At 38.8% G+C, this 16126-nt stretch overlaps 2 protein-coding genes across 5 annotated transcripts in view; both read right to left on the bottom strand.

Moving 5' to 3' along the window:
* Window positions 1-1422: 1422 nt before the first annotated feature.
* Window positions 1423-12769, bottom strand: gata2b (GATA binding protein 2b). Of its 4 annotated transcripts, none has more exons than XM_081718376.1 (6): window positions 7287-12769; window positions 6792-7204; window positions 5551-6093; window positions 4601-4746; window positions 2446-2571; window positions 1423-2099 (listed from the first exon to the last, which is right to left on the bottom strand). In XM_081718376.1, exons 2-6 carry the CDS (start codon window positions 7039-7041, stop codon window positions 1857-1859), a joined length of 1308 nt encoding a protein of 435 aa, XP_081574502.1. In that variant the 5' UTR covers window positions 7042-7204; window positions 7287-12769; the 3' UTR covers window positions 1423-1856. The 4 variants fall into 4 exon arrangements, with proteins under 4 accessions (XP_081574502.1, XP_081574501.1, XP_081574504.1 ...); XM_081718375.1 differs by having other exon boundaries at window positions 7457-12769; XM_081718378.1 differs by having other exon boundaries at window positions 4601-4743; window positions 7457-12769.
* A 3132-nt stretch (window positions 12770-15901) lies between these two features.
* Window positions 15902-16126, bottom strand: part of si:ch211-157b11.8 (fibroleukin) — a 4208-nt gene continuing 3983 nt past the window's right edge. Inside the window, exon 6 of the mRNA XM_027007799.3 lies at window positions 15902-16126. This exon is cut by the window's right edge and continues 204 nt beyond it. Within this exon, the coding sequence (XP_026863600.2) occupies window positions 16000-16126 (127 nt within the window). The 3' untranslated portion in view covers window positions 15902-15999.

Genomic DNA, 16126 nt, shown 5'->3' with positions numbered 1-16126 from the left:
ATTTAAAAAATAAAAATATAAACTCAAACATCAAACATTATCAGGAATTTAAAACATGAATTGTGGTTTCAGCTCCACAGATTCTTTTTGAGCCACTGAATATTGCAGCTGTGATCTGTTCCCCAAGAAATATGAACTTGTAAGAAAACTAGAGAGAAATAGAAAGGGTTTTATAGGGAGGCACCAGGCAGCCCCTTCAGTGGCGCTCATGACCCACACACTCAACCCTGACACTCCTCCAACAGTGAGCAGATAGGTCTCTCCACTTTCAGCATTATCTCATCTCTCCACTTTCACTCATTCTCTGGGGGTCCATGACTCCTATCAGTCCCTTTCATGCACTCTGCATGCTGACAGCATCTCGGGCAACAACAAGTTTTGGAGGTGCGTCTGCAATTCACGCATATCTTTCGGACAGTCTGTGTGTTTTTACGTGTGTGATTGTTACATACATGGCACTGTGCATGTACATATTTTACCAGTGTTTCAGTCACAGTTAAAATGTAATTCCAGCATCATTAAGCCTGCCATGGAGCCAGACAGCTCACAGGACAAGACCACACATACACACCCGCATGTGGCAAATGTGAGGAGGAGTGCAATCCCATACAGTAGTATTTTAGTCATTTTGTTACTGAATGTAAAACACAAGAAATGTGTGTATTTAGCATATTATATGAATTTGTGTGTGTGGGTACTCACTAAAGAAGTGTACCTAATACATGCAATCTAATAACTGCCATGCAATCTAACACTATTCATACATTTACCAACTCTGAAAAAAACCCTAGAAAAAAAATAAATTAGAATAATACTCATAATTAAATAGTCTCAATCATAAACTGTTTAAAATATTATTTTTTTACATTTTAGATATGATTACAAGAAGGAACTTGAAATCTTATTATATCATTCTGTAATCTGGAAAGTACCTCTTTAGGAGGATGACTATGCAAGTTTAGTTAGATAACATTTTTTATAACATTTCTTAAGTATAATCCAGTGCTTGAAGTGCTGGTATTTTTGCTTAAGATAATTGAAGGAGTCTACAGTCAGATAACTGGAAATTATTAATGAAGAAAAGGTATCTGAGAGGAATGGGAAATGGAGCAGCATAAGAAAGAACTGGGTAACAGGAGACTTAGGTATGTTAAACATTCACAGTTCCATCAGATATACATACACTGCGACATCTTTGTCTTAAATTACAGAGCTCCAGTAAAGTGTGTAAAGATTCTAAAACAATACTAATACAAATGTGACAAGAATACAATTCAACCTATGTGATTGTTCTACAGCATTATTAGACTAACTGTAAAGCTTCACTGTCTCTACATTAACCAGTCATTGCCATTGCATCCATTACTGAAATGGCTAATCATTTTGGAATGATTTGAAAACACCACACCTTTAGGGCTGCTATTTTAGAAACAATGTAGCATTCTGGATTTATTGCATTAATGTACTCTGTGAAACTGCCTATATAACAGGATTCAGGGGTACACTTCCCAGCATTTCATCTGTACAGTAGCCCAGCTTTAATTTGTAAGAGTTGGCTTGTGTGCCAAAAGAACAGATAGCTGGTTAGTTAACAGATTTAAAGGAAAAAAATACAAAACAAATACAAATTACAAAATTCCCAGTGAAGGCACAGTAAAAGCCTTAGAATCTCTTAACCTAGAATAATACACTGCAGTTCTCTACATAAAGTGCAAATTATTATGCATACTGTATTGTTATAATAAAGTAAAAATGTTTGAAACTTAGAACTGAAGTCATAATTGTGTACAAATCCATTTCATTCTAAAACTAAAGAACTTTGAAAATGTGTCTTTGTGTAATATGACCTCTATTGCTCAGCCAGTGGCAGTAACCATGCTAGTGTGGTGGTTATAGCTAAAGGCTGGGTGTAACTCTATGGGTGGAGTCATGTTGAAAGAGTGGGAGATATTGGTAATGTGGTTAAATGTGGATGGCTTGTCCTGCATGAAATTGGTCAGATGCTGAGAGCCCTCCCCTCTCCTTCTTTTGGATTTGCTGGATATTTTCCTGTTTCGAGTCTGAATACCTTCTTTCTTCATTGTGAGTGGCCGATTTATCTGATAAAAAATTAATAATCACACATATAGACAGAAATATTAAGTACACTTGTTCTGTGTATGTAATGGGGGGGGGGGGGGTAGCAGGAGTAGGGGGTGTTAATAAAGGAAATGTACACTGTATAATGTTTCTTCCCTGTACGTTTCTCAATAAAAATGACCACAAATGAAATATTAAATATCAACAGCAGATTTACAAACAATTCCAGCTCAGCTATTGCACTGTAAATTGAATGTGTCACTGTATCCAAATACATTTAGTCTCTCTCTTACCTTGTCTCTCAGTCTTTCTATAATAACTCTCTGATAGCAGGCATACAAAGAACACAACCCGTGTGATACTCACATTGTGTAGTTTGTAGTAGAGGCCACAGGCATTGCAGACAGGCTCACCATTGGCATTTCGTCTCCAAAGTGTGGTGGTTCCTGTCTGGCAGTTAGCACAGCAAGTACCTGCTCGTCTGGCTGCTGACTACAAACACACATCCATGTATGCACCCACACACACAAACAGAGGCATATACATTTAGATTAAAATACAAGTTTCTTGGAATACATATTTCGCTTATGCATGCTTTTGTTAGTGATTAGTGGAAGGATCAAAGTGATAGGCCTACTGCCATGTGTGTAACCCCATGATTTTATTCAGGATACCTATTTATATTTATATAACCAAAAAGCCTTAACGTCACACTTTGCCAACTTTCCCTATAAATCACATCCCGCCAAGACTCGGTGAACAGTTAGGCCTACTGCTAGACAGGTCTACATGAAATCATACCCACAAATGGGCGAACCTACAAAAGCCCCTCGATTTCTGCTTTTCGTCCAGCCCTTACGTTTCCCTTTTAAGCTTTTTTCTTTTACGTTCCCGTCCTGTAGCACAAAACTGCGTGCTAGAAGCACTGGTTGGCTTTTAAAAACTCGAGCGGATGCGCGTTCTCATGATCCGCTCTTCTCTATCGGTACCGAGCAGACATCCGGCTCCGGAAACAACTGGACCGACCCGTCTCTGCAGGAGAACCTCAAATATACGACTGCGGTAAAGCGGGTTGTATATTCATGTTGAACGTCTACATTTCTTACACGAAAACATCTTAAGTCATAATGACTATGACATGATCAGTGCCTATCCTGCAGAAAAGAAAAAAAAAAACATTTTGTTTTTAGACTAAAATGGAATCATGTAGTTTTTGTATTTTGTTTTTGATTGCTTTTTAACAAAAGTCTCGTTTATATTGAATACTCGTCGGAAAGGCTTCCGCACAACGTTTTTAGGACTTTGGTAAAAGTATGGAAACCGTTACCAGCCCTTAAAGCACGTGTTATTCTTGAGTTACTCAAACCACAGTTTAGACATCACGAGCTTCAGCTTGTGTGCAGGCGGCTGTAATACGCCTGAATTTGTGACTAATGCTCTGTGAACACAGCTAAAGAGCTTTGGTCATTGTTACATGCATGAAACACCTAGTGGTTTGGCTAAGAAATAACCGGAAAACAACAGCCCTGAAGGAATGCCAGGGTAAAGCTTTAATTTGATAAGGTTTTTGCACAGCAAAATCCACAGTGTTGAATTTATGTAAATCCAGCTAAAGAAAGCTAAGGATTGTAAGAGATCATTCAACGTTGAAGGTGTTAATTCACAACAGGCTAGTGTAGAGGTTATTTTGCCAGTACTGGAATGTGTTTTTATGGTGTATTCTCTAATTTCATGATGCTACTGCTATTTTAAGTCTTTGGAATGCAGCTTTTTGGTCTTAATGCTTTCATGACAAATGTTCCTGTTTCATGGATACTGATTTGACAGCCAAATGTATTCACAAGTTAGTTAGTCACATAAATCAACATTATATAACCCTATTTAACCATTTATTTTTAGATAGTATTCATTGGAAATGCTAAGAGGGCATAAATATGTATTTATTGTGCAATTACTATTTGTCATTATATGCAACCAATAAGTGTGTATTTAGTTAAAATTGCAAAGTATAACAGCACAACTGTAAATGTCGGTCTGATGGATCTCCTAGGGATGGTATCTGATATCTGATCATGTTTTCACTTATTGGTTCTAATTAACTACAGTTCATTACTTGCACTTTAAGCCTGTTTGCTTGTCCAAGGAAACTCTGTGATCCATATGGTCAGTAGACCCCCACCCCTTTCCCTCCCTGCCTCTCTCTTTTTCTATCTCTTTCTCCCTCCCCTCCCTATTTCCCCCTTCTTCTTTATTCTCATCAGACTCTTTAACCTACCTTCTGTGTGTGTAATTCAAGTAAACCCCAATTCAACCACCACAATGGCAATGAAAAGCACTACTCAATAAAGGGGTCTCACAGTTCTGCCTCTTTTCAAACCTTTGGCAAATTGTTCAAATAGTGCTACAAATTGTTCAAAGTATTTCTAGTCAATACAGAATATCTTAGTTTATATACCCTGTGTGTGTGTGTGTGTGTGTGTGTGTGTGTGTGTGTGTGTGTGTGTGTATATTTGTGACTTACCAGTCGACGTTTGGGTCTGATGAGTGGTCGGTTCTGGCCATTCATTTTATGGTAGAGTCCACATGCATTACATAAGTAATGGCCTGTACCATCTCGTCGCCACAAAGGAGTCGAGGTAGCCCCACAGTTCACACACTCACGTCCTTCTAACACACACACACACATTCACCCATACATATACAAATACACACACAAACACATTAATCCATACATAAACATATACACACACACACGCACACAAACACATTAATCCATACATATACAAATACACACACATACACACACACACACACACACACACACACACACACACACACACACACACACACATATAGTATGTATGAATTGTGAGCATGGCTCAACTTCCCATGGGTAATGCTTACAGCTGACTTAAGTTCCCTAAATTTAAAATATTTTGATGTGTTAAACTGAATAAACATTTTAGCTGCTCCAGCTCTTCTTTTTATACTATACATCAAAAACCCAATATATTGGTGGTGTTAAAAGTTGCTCGTTAGCTACTAAGACTAAAAGGCATGCGCTAGGTCACCAGGTGCGTGCTCACACTAATCCATCTCAGTCATCACCATAGATCATATATGGCACCGTTTATAGACGGTCGTGTGTGGATGGTATCCAGTTATATATTTGCAGCTAAAGCACTATACTAAACATACAACTGCTATTGCTTTTGGTAACTAACAAGCTATCAGTACAGATCCAAATTAATGACACTTTCCATAAAACGCATAAACATTTAAATGTGTGACGTAAAAATATCGGACGGATTTAAAGACATGACTTTTCATACTTTGACAAACTTTGAGACTAGTAATAGGGTATATCGGAAATATTTCAATTTATAATATTAATTGTAGCTAGTATGGAAACGGTCGATTCGGCTTCTATTTTTGCCGTCACAGTTTTATCTGCAAGTTTCTTCTACACACCAGAACAGGCGCGGCTTTTGCTTTTTGCTTTTGCAGTTAAGACGCCGGTGCCCCCACCGAGAAGACCGCCTGTGTGTAATGAGCGGCCTGTATACTCAGGAGCTCCTGGTAAGGCGTATGGTGAATATGAAGACAGTGATACGGCATGGTGCGTCAGATTGTTCCGGAGCGGGCCAGCGCTCTCCATCTTCATTCCGTCTACAAGAGACATCGGGTACTTCCTGGCTTCCCGCTCACTAACGCTTGGAGGATCCGGGGACACGTCCGTTGGCGGTGTGGGAGGAAGGCAGTAGAGCTGAGGGCTGCATCGCTGGGTTTGTGACAAGCAAGACACCGAACCCGAGCCAGGAGCATATGATCCGGGGTATACTGCTGAAATCCCACTTGACGCTGCAGGGTGTAAAACAGTCTTACTGAAGTGCCTTGCTGTCCATGTATTGTGGTGTTGGGACGCAGAAGAGGCCGATTTGCTGCTCTCCAGCCAAGGGAAAGCTTGGGTGTGGAGAAGGTGAGGTCGACACATGGATCCACCAGTCAATCCAGCTGTAAAAAAAAAAAAAAAAAAAGAATTACAGACGAACAGGTCTGTTTACTGGAACACAGTGAAACAATAAAGCCAAACAGGCTTATAAAATTACGTATTATATCTGTTAAAGATAACGTATTTAAAGGAGCAATATTAACATTAACGCAACGTTACATTTGTTTAGATGTTTAAATGTCACGAACAAAATAGTCTTTCATTATTAATTTTTTTAATCTATAAATTAACTTTAATTGATGGTTTATTTGGGTATGATCCAGCATCAACGAAGCCGTTACATGTGTCAGAAAGTCAAAAAAGATTGAATTAGGGTGAAGTTTTGAATATTAGGATGAAGTCCCCACTCGTGTACGGATGTTTTGATATCTTGAACTCATCTCGGAATCACGAAGAAAAGTTTACATAATTTTATACTATGCGACGTAAGTATAAAGCTTGTTTGGAAGATTGATAGATTGTTGCATATTGTAGCATTTTCTTGGTAGGGTCCGAGTTATAAAATCCCCAATACTAAATTAATACACATATTGTTGAAATCCTATAGTGTTCATGTGTGGTATGCAACGCTGGAGATGTTAATTCAACACAGGATTTCTTGCTGTGAGGATATTCTTTTACCTTGATCTAGTTTAAAACGAGTTTACTATACATGTTATTCATTGGGTGAGCAAAGTCGAGCTAGATCCTGGTTTCATACCTGGAGTTTGGCTGTAAGACATCCTTGCTCGAGTGTGAGGCGCGTGTGTGTGGTAATAGGGATTTCCTTGAGAGTCTATATGACTGAGAAATACATCCACATCCTCTGGCGACAGTAACGGTGCTGATGGCTCTATAAATCCAGAGCCCTGATTCCCCAAGCCAGCGTGAGATGTGACTGTGTCCTGCGTACCCAGCATGGCTGGATGATGAGCGTGCATCATCCATCGGGGCTCCGCCGAGAACTCCATCTATAGCTGCAGTATTATCCAGGTGAACTGGTCTCCGCGCTATTGTGTAAGGTGATTTGATACGTGTAAGAAAACCCTTGCGTAGTTTATCAACAGTATCCCGCCTATCTTTTATACAGCTTTTCGAATTGTCTTCATCCAAAGCATAAATCTAATGGAACACCTAGAAGAAAACAAAATAACGGATATTGTTATTTCAAGTATTTTACGCTGTACCCGCGTGTCTGTCGCGTGGCATGTCTTACCTCTTGGTGACTGGTCCTGTTTTAAGAGGATGATGCACGCGAGGGATTCCCTAGATGACAGACACTTCGTGCGCTCTTAAATCTCAAATCGGTAAATATTCCATATGTTCTCTAGAGCTGATTACTTACTCGAAATCTAAATTATTTTTATAAATAAAAGTACAACTTACCCACTTGCGCTTGTCTAACAGGGGAATCCGGTTTGTGTCTCCACGGCAGGGATGAGTGAGCGCATTTCTTCTTGTTCAAGTTTTAGTCCACTTTTTGTGTTTGAATCCTAACTAGACATTTGTCCAATGACCTGTCGGCCTAGAGGAAACAAAATTCTTATTTATGTGGCCAGGGGCGGGATCTTGTCCCCAACATTGAGGTCTAGCCAATTAGACTGCACTCTTTTTCACGTTTGACACATGAGACCAGGTTTTCACCGTAGGTAACTCTTCTCCTGACACAGTGCGTTACACCGCACACTTACGAGGAGGTCATTACTGGGTACTTAGTTTATTAACAGTCTGATTGTATGTATCTTAAAGGCTGGGTTAAGTGATACCATAATGCGTAAATTAGGACATGAAAGGTGTCATGAAGAACTGGAGGCGCTCAGTAAACAAAAATGATAAATGCTTTAATAATGCAATTAGTAATGCAGTCAAGTAGTTCAGCACTGAATTTTACTCTTTTTCTAATTTTGGGAGATAGTACTGTAATATAAAGTTAATCACTTAAAAAAGAACTTGCATTTCCCTAATATAAACCTGCAGAAATAGGTTTCATGTTATTAGTCATTTTGGTTTTTACTACATCTTCAAGATCTAGTCACATATATAATTTAATTCTTTCCAGCACAATCCACCATGAAGGAATGTATTATTCCAATAGGTGAAATTAGACATTTAAGGCGAAGAGCCCCTTTTCCCTCTGAGGTTAATCAGCTTGTTACCACTCATTGGTGGTGCAACTCCTTGCACAAAGACACATCTCTTAAGCATTAATAATTCACAGAATCAGCTTCTTTGTAGGCTGTATTATTTGTCTCTTGAGAGTGCTGTCATCATGCTGACTAATATTTCTTATCTTTTTTCTTATATGAAAGGGAGCGAGAGAGAGAGAGAGAGAGAGAGAGAGAGAGAGAGAGAGAGAGAGAGAGAGAGATGTTTCTTATGTTTCTGTGATGCAGGGCTATGTCATTGTGAATTTGAATAAAAACGGTGGCAACACAGCAACTTCTAATGAACAAATGACATCACATAAAGATTTAACTTATAGATCATAATTATTAATATTTGCTAAATAAATCTTTACTTTTGCATATCCCTTTCTGTGATAGTTCTATATGATACCAAAATGGATTCCCCAAAACATTAAATTGGAGAAGCATATAATTTCTTAAATAATATAAATAATACAATACCAACATATACAAGGTTATCTATATGAAGAATATCTTCTCATACCAAATCCATGAACCAGTCTGTTCTGAAAACCAATTGCATGTTCTCTGTCAGTATTCCAAATGTATGTTCCTTTTTTGGCCATCATTGTCTTAACCATTTCAGCAGCTAATAGGTCTTCAGGTTCCTTGTGGATCCCATTGGACATCCCTTTATTGTGAAATCTAAGTATTCCTTAATGGTTCTTTATAGAGCATCTATGAACTCAATACTTGGCTCCCTACAGAATATACAACCTCAGAATCATTATGGTTCTACTTAGAACTTGTTTGTCAAATCTTCACATTGCATGTAAAAGTATTTCGAGTATTTTTCTTTTTTTTCAGTTTTCTGCAGCTGGAGCTGAACAGTATAACTCATGCCTTCCTTATTGCCTTGCAGTCAAAAGTTCATTTCCTGCAGGGAGAGAGAAACAGGAAAGCAGTATTTATTGCATATTACAGTGACAGCCTGCCAGTCATGTTGTCCTTCTCCCCAGAAAACTAACTAGACATTCAACAGGTAAAATATTATGTAGTAAATATATATATATTTTTTGTCATAAGTGATTCTTCAGGTTGTGCCAAGAAACCCTAGAGAATCTTCTTAGGCAAAAGCTTTTTTATTTTTTAATGGTTGCACCATCACAGTCCCACCAGGAATGCTTGAACCCCTGAATCGTTTTACTGACAGTTGCACATCTTCAAATAATTCTTCTGTGAAAAATGACCAATTCCATATTCCTCTGCATAATGCAAGACTAGGAACACATTAGGCTCCTGAGTAGCTTACTTAGCTCGTTAAAGCACTCCTTCTCTGACTAGTGAGCATCAGAGCCACTATCCAGGATGAAACAGCCAAGATCCAGGAGTACACCAGGATGATGGCCCCAAGTGAAGTGCTTAGTGAGTACCTCAGACAGCAGAAACCCAAGGAGAATGGGAATGAGGAGGAGCAGGAACCATCATGGGAGGATGAACCCCTGCATTGTATGTACCACCGGCAAATCATGGAAGTGGCTGATATGGAGAAATCTTATCAATGGATTGAAAGACAGCGTAGAGGGACTAATTATGGCAGCACAGCAACAATCTCTGAATATGAGATCAATAGAGATTGGGATCTACAACACCAGGTAGGACCCCAGATTCAGGCAGTGCACAGATGCCCCTGAGACAGTCCAGCACATAACAGCAGGATGCCAAAACCCATGGAACACCAAAAGTGGCTGGCATAGTGTACATAGTGAAACATCTGTACCAAGTACAGGTTGTATGTTCCAAGGTCAAAGTGGGAAACACCCACAAAGGTGATGGAGAATGACCATGCTAAGATTCTGTGGGACTTCCCGATACAGACAGATAAAATGGTTATGGCTAACCAACCAAACATAGTAGTGGTGGGTAAACAACTGAAGAGGGCTGTAGTGATAGATGTAGCAATCCCAAGTGATAGCAACATCAGGAACAAGGAACATGAAAAGCTCAAAAAAATACCAAGAGCTGAGAGAAGAGCTAGAAAAGATGTGGAAGGTGAAGGCAACAGTGGTTTCAGTAGTAATTGGAACACTAGCAACTGTGACCCCAAAGTAGAAGAATGGCAGATCCAGCAGATCCCAGAAATATCACCTGAGATCTCCATCCAAGATTGCAGTCCAGGGAACAGCTGAACTGCACTATGCAGGACCCTCAAGCTCCCAGGCCTCAAGCTCCCAGGCCTCTGGTAGAGGACCCAAACTTGAAGGAAAAAGAGACCGCCCATGGTAGAGCTTCCCCAGTGGGGAATTGTTAGTTGGAGTACCAGCATTGTATGTGGCTGCGATTTGCTTGACTGTGCACTGCTTGCTCATCAGAATGATTCTTGACATCCTCAGACCACTTATGTCCATTAATTGTTTACATCCACGGGGTTCCCTTTCACTAGATGTTTTTCATTGATCACACCATTCTCAGTATACTCTCCACAGAGATGTCTAATAAAATCCTTCAAAGTTGGCAGTTTTTAAATATTGGCCCCAGGTACTCTATCACTGATGACCATGCCTCGGTCAAAGTAGCTCAGATCACTCAATTTTCCTCACATTCTTCCACAAAACAAATAGAGTCTTCCAGTAGTACATGTGAAAGAGAGAAGGCTGTGTAAAAATGTGTTCATAGGCCCCTATACAGCTATACATTACGCCAAAGCATTTATTGCATGTTTTCCCAAGGTTACAGGCAAAGCTTCCCTGCTACATTGGGATGGGAATTCATTTTCCCAAGGACCCAACCTATGGTACACAACATATCAAAACACAAAGGTTTACTTAGGCACTCAAAATTATGATTTAGTTTAGTTAAATTGTTTTAGTTAAATTATAAATTTTCTACAGCAGAGTTTACCAAGACAACTGTGTTGTATGTATGCGTGCTGTAAATCAGTGCAACTTGAATTGCGTTTGTTTATTGGCACACATATATGTATGTGGCTCTAGGTATATGTTCATGTGTGTGTCTGGGCATATGTGTGTGTGTGTGTGTGTGTGTGTGTGTGTGTGTGTGTATGCGTGCATGTGTATTTGTTTTTGTACCAATGTGGTAGGAATAACCCTTTCCCCCTCCTTTACCCATAGTGCCTTGCAGGCCTGGTTTTCACCACATCAGGATACAGGGTTGCTTACTGAATTCCGGTATGAAACGGAGCGCTGGTGCACCGCAACATGTGTGTTATACACACACATCCCTCTCCACACCTAGGGACACGTGCCCCTAACGGACACTAGCACACATGCACATACATAGAAAGTCAAAGTATATATAGATTACTATAATAACACACAAAGCTCATGATATTCTAAATTGTATGAGTCACACATACACACACACACACACGCACACACACACAAAGCTTTTGTATACATAATTATTTGTCATAATACATATAAACAAATACACAGCTTTTGACAGTAATGCCTTAACTGAGACACACATGCATGTACATGCACACACACACACACACACACACACACACACACACACACACACACACACACACACACACACACCTTTTGATCCAAGTGATACAAGCATGCCTTTATTTTGTATGAAAAATAGAAGAAGAGGGAGGAGTCAAAGACCAGGAGAGCAGGAATATTTGAGGGTGACACTGAGATTGAAGAAAATGTGATTGCACTGGGCCAGTCACTAGGGCTGCATCACTATCACTTCTAACCCAAAGCTGCCATCTCCTGGCCACAGTGAACGAGACAGCAACTTTGCACACTACTCAATCCCACCAAGGCTGCCTGATTCAGTTTCATGGCTCCAGATAGGCCTGGCTTGAAACTTCTCATGATCACCTTATGCAGTCACATGATGATAAGCACTAGCTCCTTTAAGCACCTTCAATATAAACTTACAATTCAAAGTTAACGTTTGAAATGGTGTAACCTCACACAGATTTCCTGGGTGCCTAGCATAGAACATGGCTCTGTGGAGCTGCGAATGTGTATGTGTATGTGTATGTGTGTCTGTAAATATGCCTCTGTCAGCTTCCGGGGGATGTGCTGGGTAACTGTTGCCCGCTTTGGGTTTCCGGAGTGGGCGCCTGCACACTGCCAGTCCCCCTCCACTTCTCCTGCTATCTTGCTCTCTCCATCACTCCTGCTATCTCACTGTCACACCAGTCAGGCACTCAGCCAGGACACTGTGGTGACAGTAGAGCAGGTTTCCGCCTCACAGCAAGCACCCGGCTACACAGAGGAAAGGGCAGTGGAGTGATGTGGAGAGAACTCAATGACAGGGCAGCACTGTTGGCTCTTCCTGTTGTTCAGCACCTGGGCTTGTTTGTCTGACTCACCTGAATGGTCAATGATGAACGTGTCATTTCCAACATTTAAATTCTGTTAGACGAAGAATACATTGCTTTTAAACTTTGTTTTGCTTTTTTGTTACTCCCTCTGTTTTGGCATAAAATGAAGGAATTATGATGTATGTCCCAGTAAACTATAACAAGTCAAACCATGTAGTTTAAGGAACAAGTTATACATTCAAAAGTTGAAAGATTATTGTTGTGTTTTTGATTTGTATCATTAATCTCTCCCCTTAACAAAATTTTCTTTGTAGTAAATTGTTGACTATAAACAGAACAAATTACACATTATATATATATATATATATATATATATATATATATATATATATATATATATATATATATATATCAATATATTAACAATAACAAATCACAGTGCACTTACACTGCTCACATAAAGTGTATAACAAAACAAATAACCCACATAATGTTAAAGGCTTAATATTACAAATACATTCAGGCTGGCAGGTAAATTAAATTGTTCTATTAGATTTTCTATACTCTATGTATTTGCCTAATTATAGAAATATAAACAAACAAAACACAGGTGAAGTGTTTCAGCACGTTTAACCTGTGACAATAAACTTGGTCTTTATTTGAAAATTACATTTGAGAATTTACCACTCTCCTAGCCAAGGCACCTTACAGGACGTAAGTCAGTGGATGGCACAATAATACAAGTAGATGTCAGTATATGTCAATATATAGCACAATATTGCAAGTACATGGAAGACTTAGAGCCAAAAGACTTAGCACTAGAGTTTCACCAAATGTTTTGGCACAACTGTACCTGCCACCTGCTAGATAAATAAACATCAATTCCTGAATTACATGGTGAAACATCTGTGGACCTCTCTTAACAGACTATTGGACAATTGACAGAGGAGGCTGTAGGACTGCAGTCAGATTATTTGTATGCTGTGTGTTTGTTTGTAATGACAAGGCATTGACTGAAGGTACTGACTGAAGAGGGTGTCTGGGATGAAGAATATTTTAAAATATTCTGCAGGAGTAGAAGTTGTAGTAGAGGCTGGGACTGTGTGGTGGAATTGTAAGGAGGGAAGAAAATGTGGGGAGCAGATTTCAGCATGGCAGTGATTCTCCTTGGTAATGTTAAAATTGCAGCCAAATATCAAGAAGAGCCAGAAGCTGCAGAAATAGTATATAATAAAGAGAGTTTAGGGCAAAAGCATCAGTAACAGAGGATGACCTATTTACTGATAGGAAAGAGAAAAGGAGGGTTGTAAAGAGAAGACTAGGCAGACTGGTGCACAGTGGCTTTCTATCTGTCTGTCTTCTAAAACTAAAACTTTGTTTTGGTTTATTTATTTTTTTTTTTTGTATTCCAAAAGTTTTTTTTATCACTTCTCAGCTGAGATATGAGATGAAATCCTTAAAAAGAGGTTACAAACTTCACAGAAATAACACTTTAGTAAATTGAGCTAATGTTAATTGACTTGACATATTTGAAGGTAACTCCCTAAGATTCATCATCATTACACAATGATTAATCCCCTAAGTGAAGATCATTCTTACTGAGGTGGAGGGACATGACAACATCATGACTGACTGGGTCATATAACAATTTGCATAAATAAAACACATGCAACTTACTATGATCACAATGTTTTTATTAACATAAAAAGAGCAGAAACAAAAACATTCTTTTATAGAAAAGTCAACATTTGGCAAACTGAAATATTATCTCAGTTTGTCTGAAATAAATATTCCTTTATGAGTATAGAAATTAAGACATAAGATAATAATGCAGTTTGCCTAATGTGGAAACATGAGATGAAGAGATGAGATTGAATATTTTTCATGCAATTTAAAAGACCTTATAATTCATTAAATGGTTCATATCCATATATATTATATTTATCTTTTATCTCATCTGCCAAATGTAGAACTTGAATTCATGTGAGAAAATGTCCTTTGAAGTGTGTGGGCCAAACAGCACATCTGTGCATGTGTATGTTAGTAAGTATTTGTGAAATATCATATCTGATTGACAGTCTGCAGATCAGTGAACTCAGTATTAACAGATGTTCAGTGGTTGTTGAACAGACTGGCATCTCATTGTGAATACAACTAAAATCGGTACACTAAAATCTACACACACACACACACACACACAAACAAACAATCTATTCTCCTCCGAGGATATCCTTTTAACTTTGGATGAAATGATTGCACTGCTGATGCCATATATAAATTTGTGCCTGATTATGTGATTATGTTTTACCTTGATCATGGCTGCGTCTCATACTCCTTCTGACTTCTGATGCAAGTACAGAAATAGTACCATTCTAGTACCGTGGCCACTGTGTTTGACACCTCTGTTTTTCCTTTACTCTCAAACCTGATACAAATCACCACATTTATCTACAGTTGCCATGTTTAGCACAGATATGATTAATGGACTTTCTTTAGTGCACTATCCCAAAGGATATCCTTTTAGAATGAAATAGGTTTTAGGAGTACAGAGTTATAGCAAAGTTTGTGTTTGTGTTAATACATGTCAACTCTCCTAAGTGTCTCTCAGCATAGTTTTAGGATGCTAGCCAGTCAGCTGGAAACAGATCAGAGCAGGTTTGTGGTTAGAACTTTTTCTGTGTTTGAGGCAATATTGGAGATTTGATCACCTGCTGTATATGTGCAACTGCACTGTAATAGTGATCTATAGTAAAAAGTAAAAGGTCTGGATTGTTATAGAGATTACAGAGAAACATGCTTGTGCTTAATTTCACATTTAAATCAGATAGATGTTAAGAGGTCACATAATACCTGTTAAAAGCATTTGAGGAGGAGTTACCTACATCCCTTAGTTCAAGAGCTCATTTTGGCTTAGCTCTTCTTCACAGGACTTTGGATGTCTTTTCTTCTATAAAACAGCATTTTCCAGCCCTGTCTTCTAGGGCTACACAATACCCACACAATACTCAATACACATTTCTGATCTGTTCCAATGCCTAAACCAAGCAATCAAGAAGGTGAATGCTTCAGCAGAGACAGAGAAGAAATGCCCCAGAGCACTAAGTTGGAAAGCCTTTTTGTATATAAACCACTGGTGTATGTATTTAAAGTAGGTGTTTTGTGTACAAATTATGTTATATGCTTGTGATAAACTCTTCACCTGAACCAAATACATGAAAGGCATAACTATGAGAAATAGGTACAGAGGACCCAGCACTCAAACTGTAGTTTGTTTAATTTTATTTTTACAGAAATATTTCCATAGAATTGGCTATAAGCACTTGTCAAAAATGGCAAACTTTACATTTTCAATGGAATAAAAAGAGCAAAAGAGTACCATTAGTTAAGGTCTGTCTATGTGTGTGTGTGTGTGTGTGTGTGTGTGTGTGTGTGTGTGTGTGTGTGTGTGCCTTTGGCAATTAAAATATCACGTCTATATAATATAGGATATCATTTTATGACTGTTTTGGCCGTGTCTTCATCTCTACACTTTTAAATGAGTATCTCTTCCCAGTTCGAGAGTCAGTGAGGATATACCAGGTGCCCCAGTAGATGCCATCTGTGATGCCACTATAGCGGCCA

Source organism: Electrophorus electricus, chromosome 7 (genome assembly GCF_041902795.1).
Source record: "Electrophorus electricus isolate QZ-2024a chromosome 7, ASM4190279v1, whole genome shotgun sequence".
NCBI lineage: Eukaryota > Metazoa > Chordata > Actinopteri > Gymnotiformes > Gymnotidae > Electrophorus > Electrophorus electricus.
The sequence above is the reverse complement of the archived record's forward strand: the minus strand, read 5'-3'. Positions and strand labels throughout refer to the sequence as shown.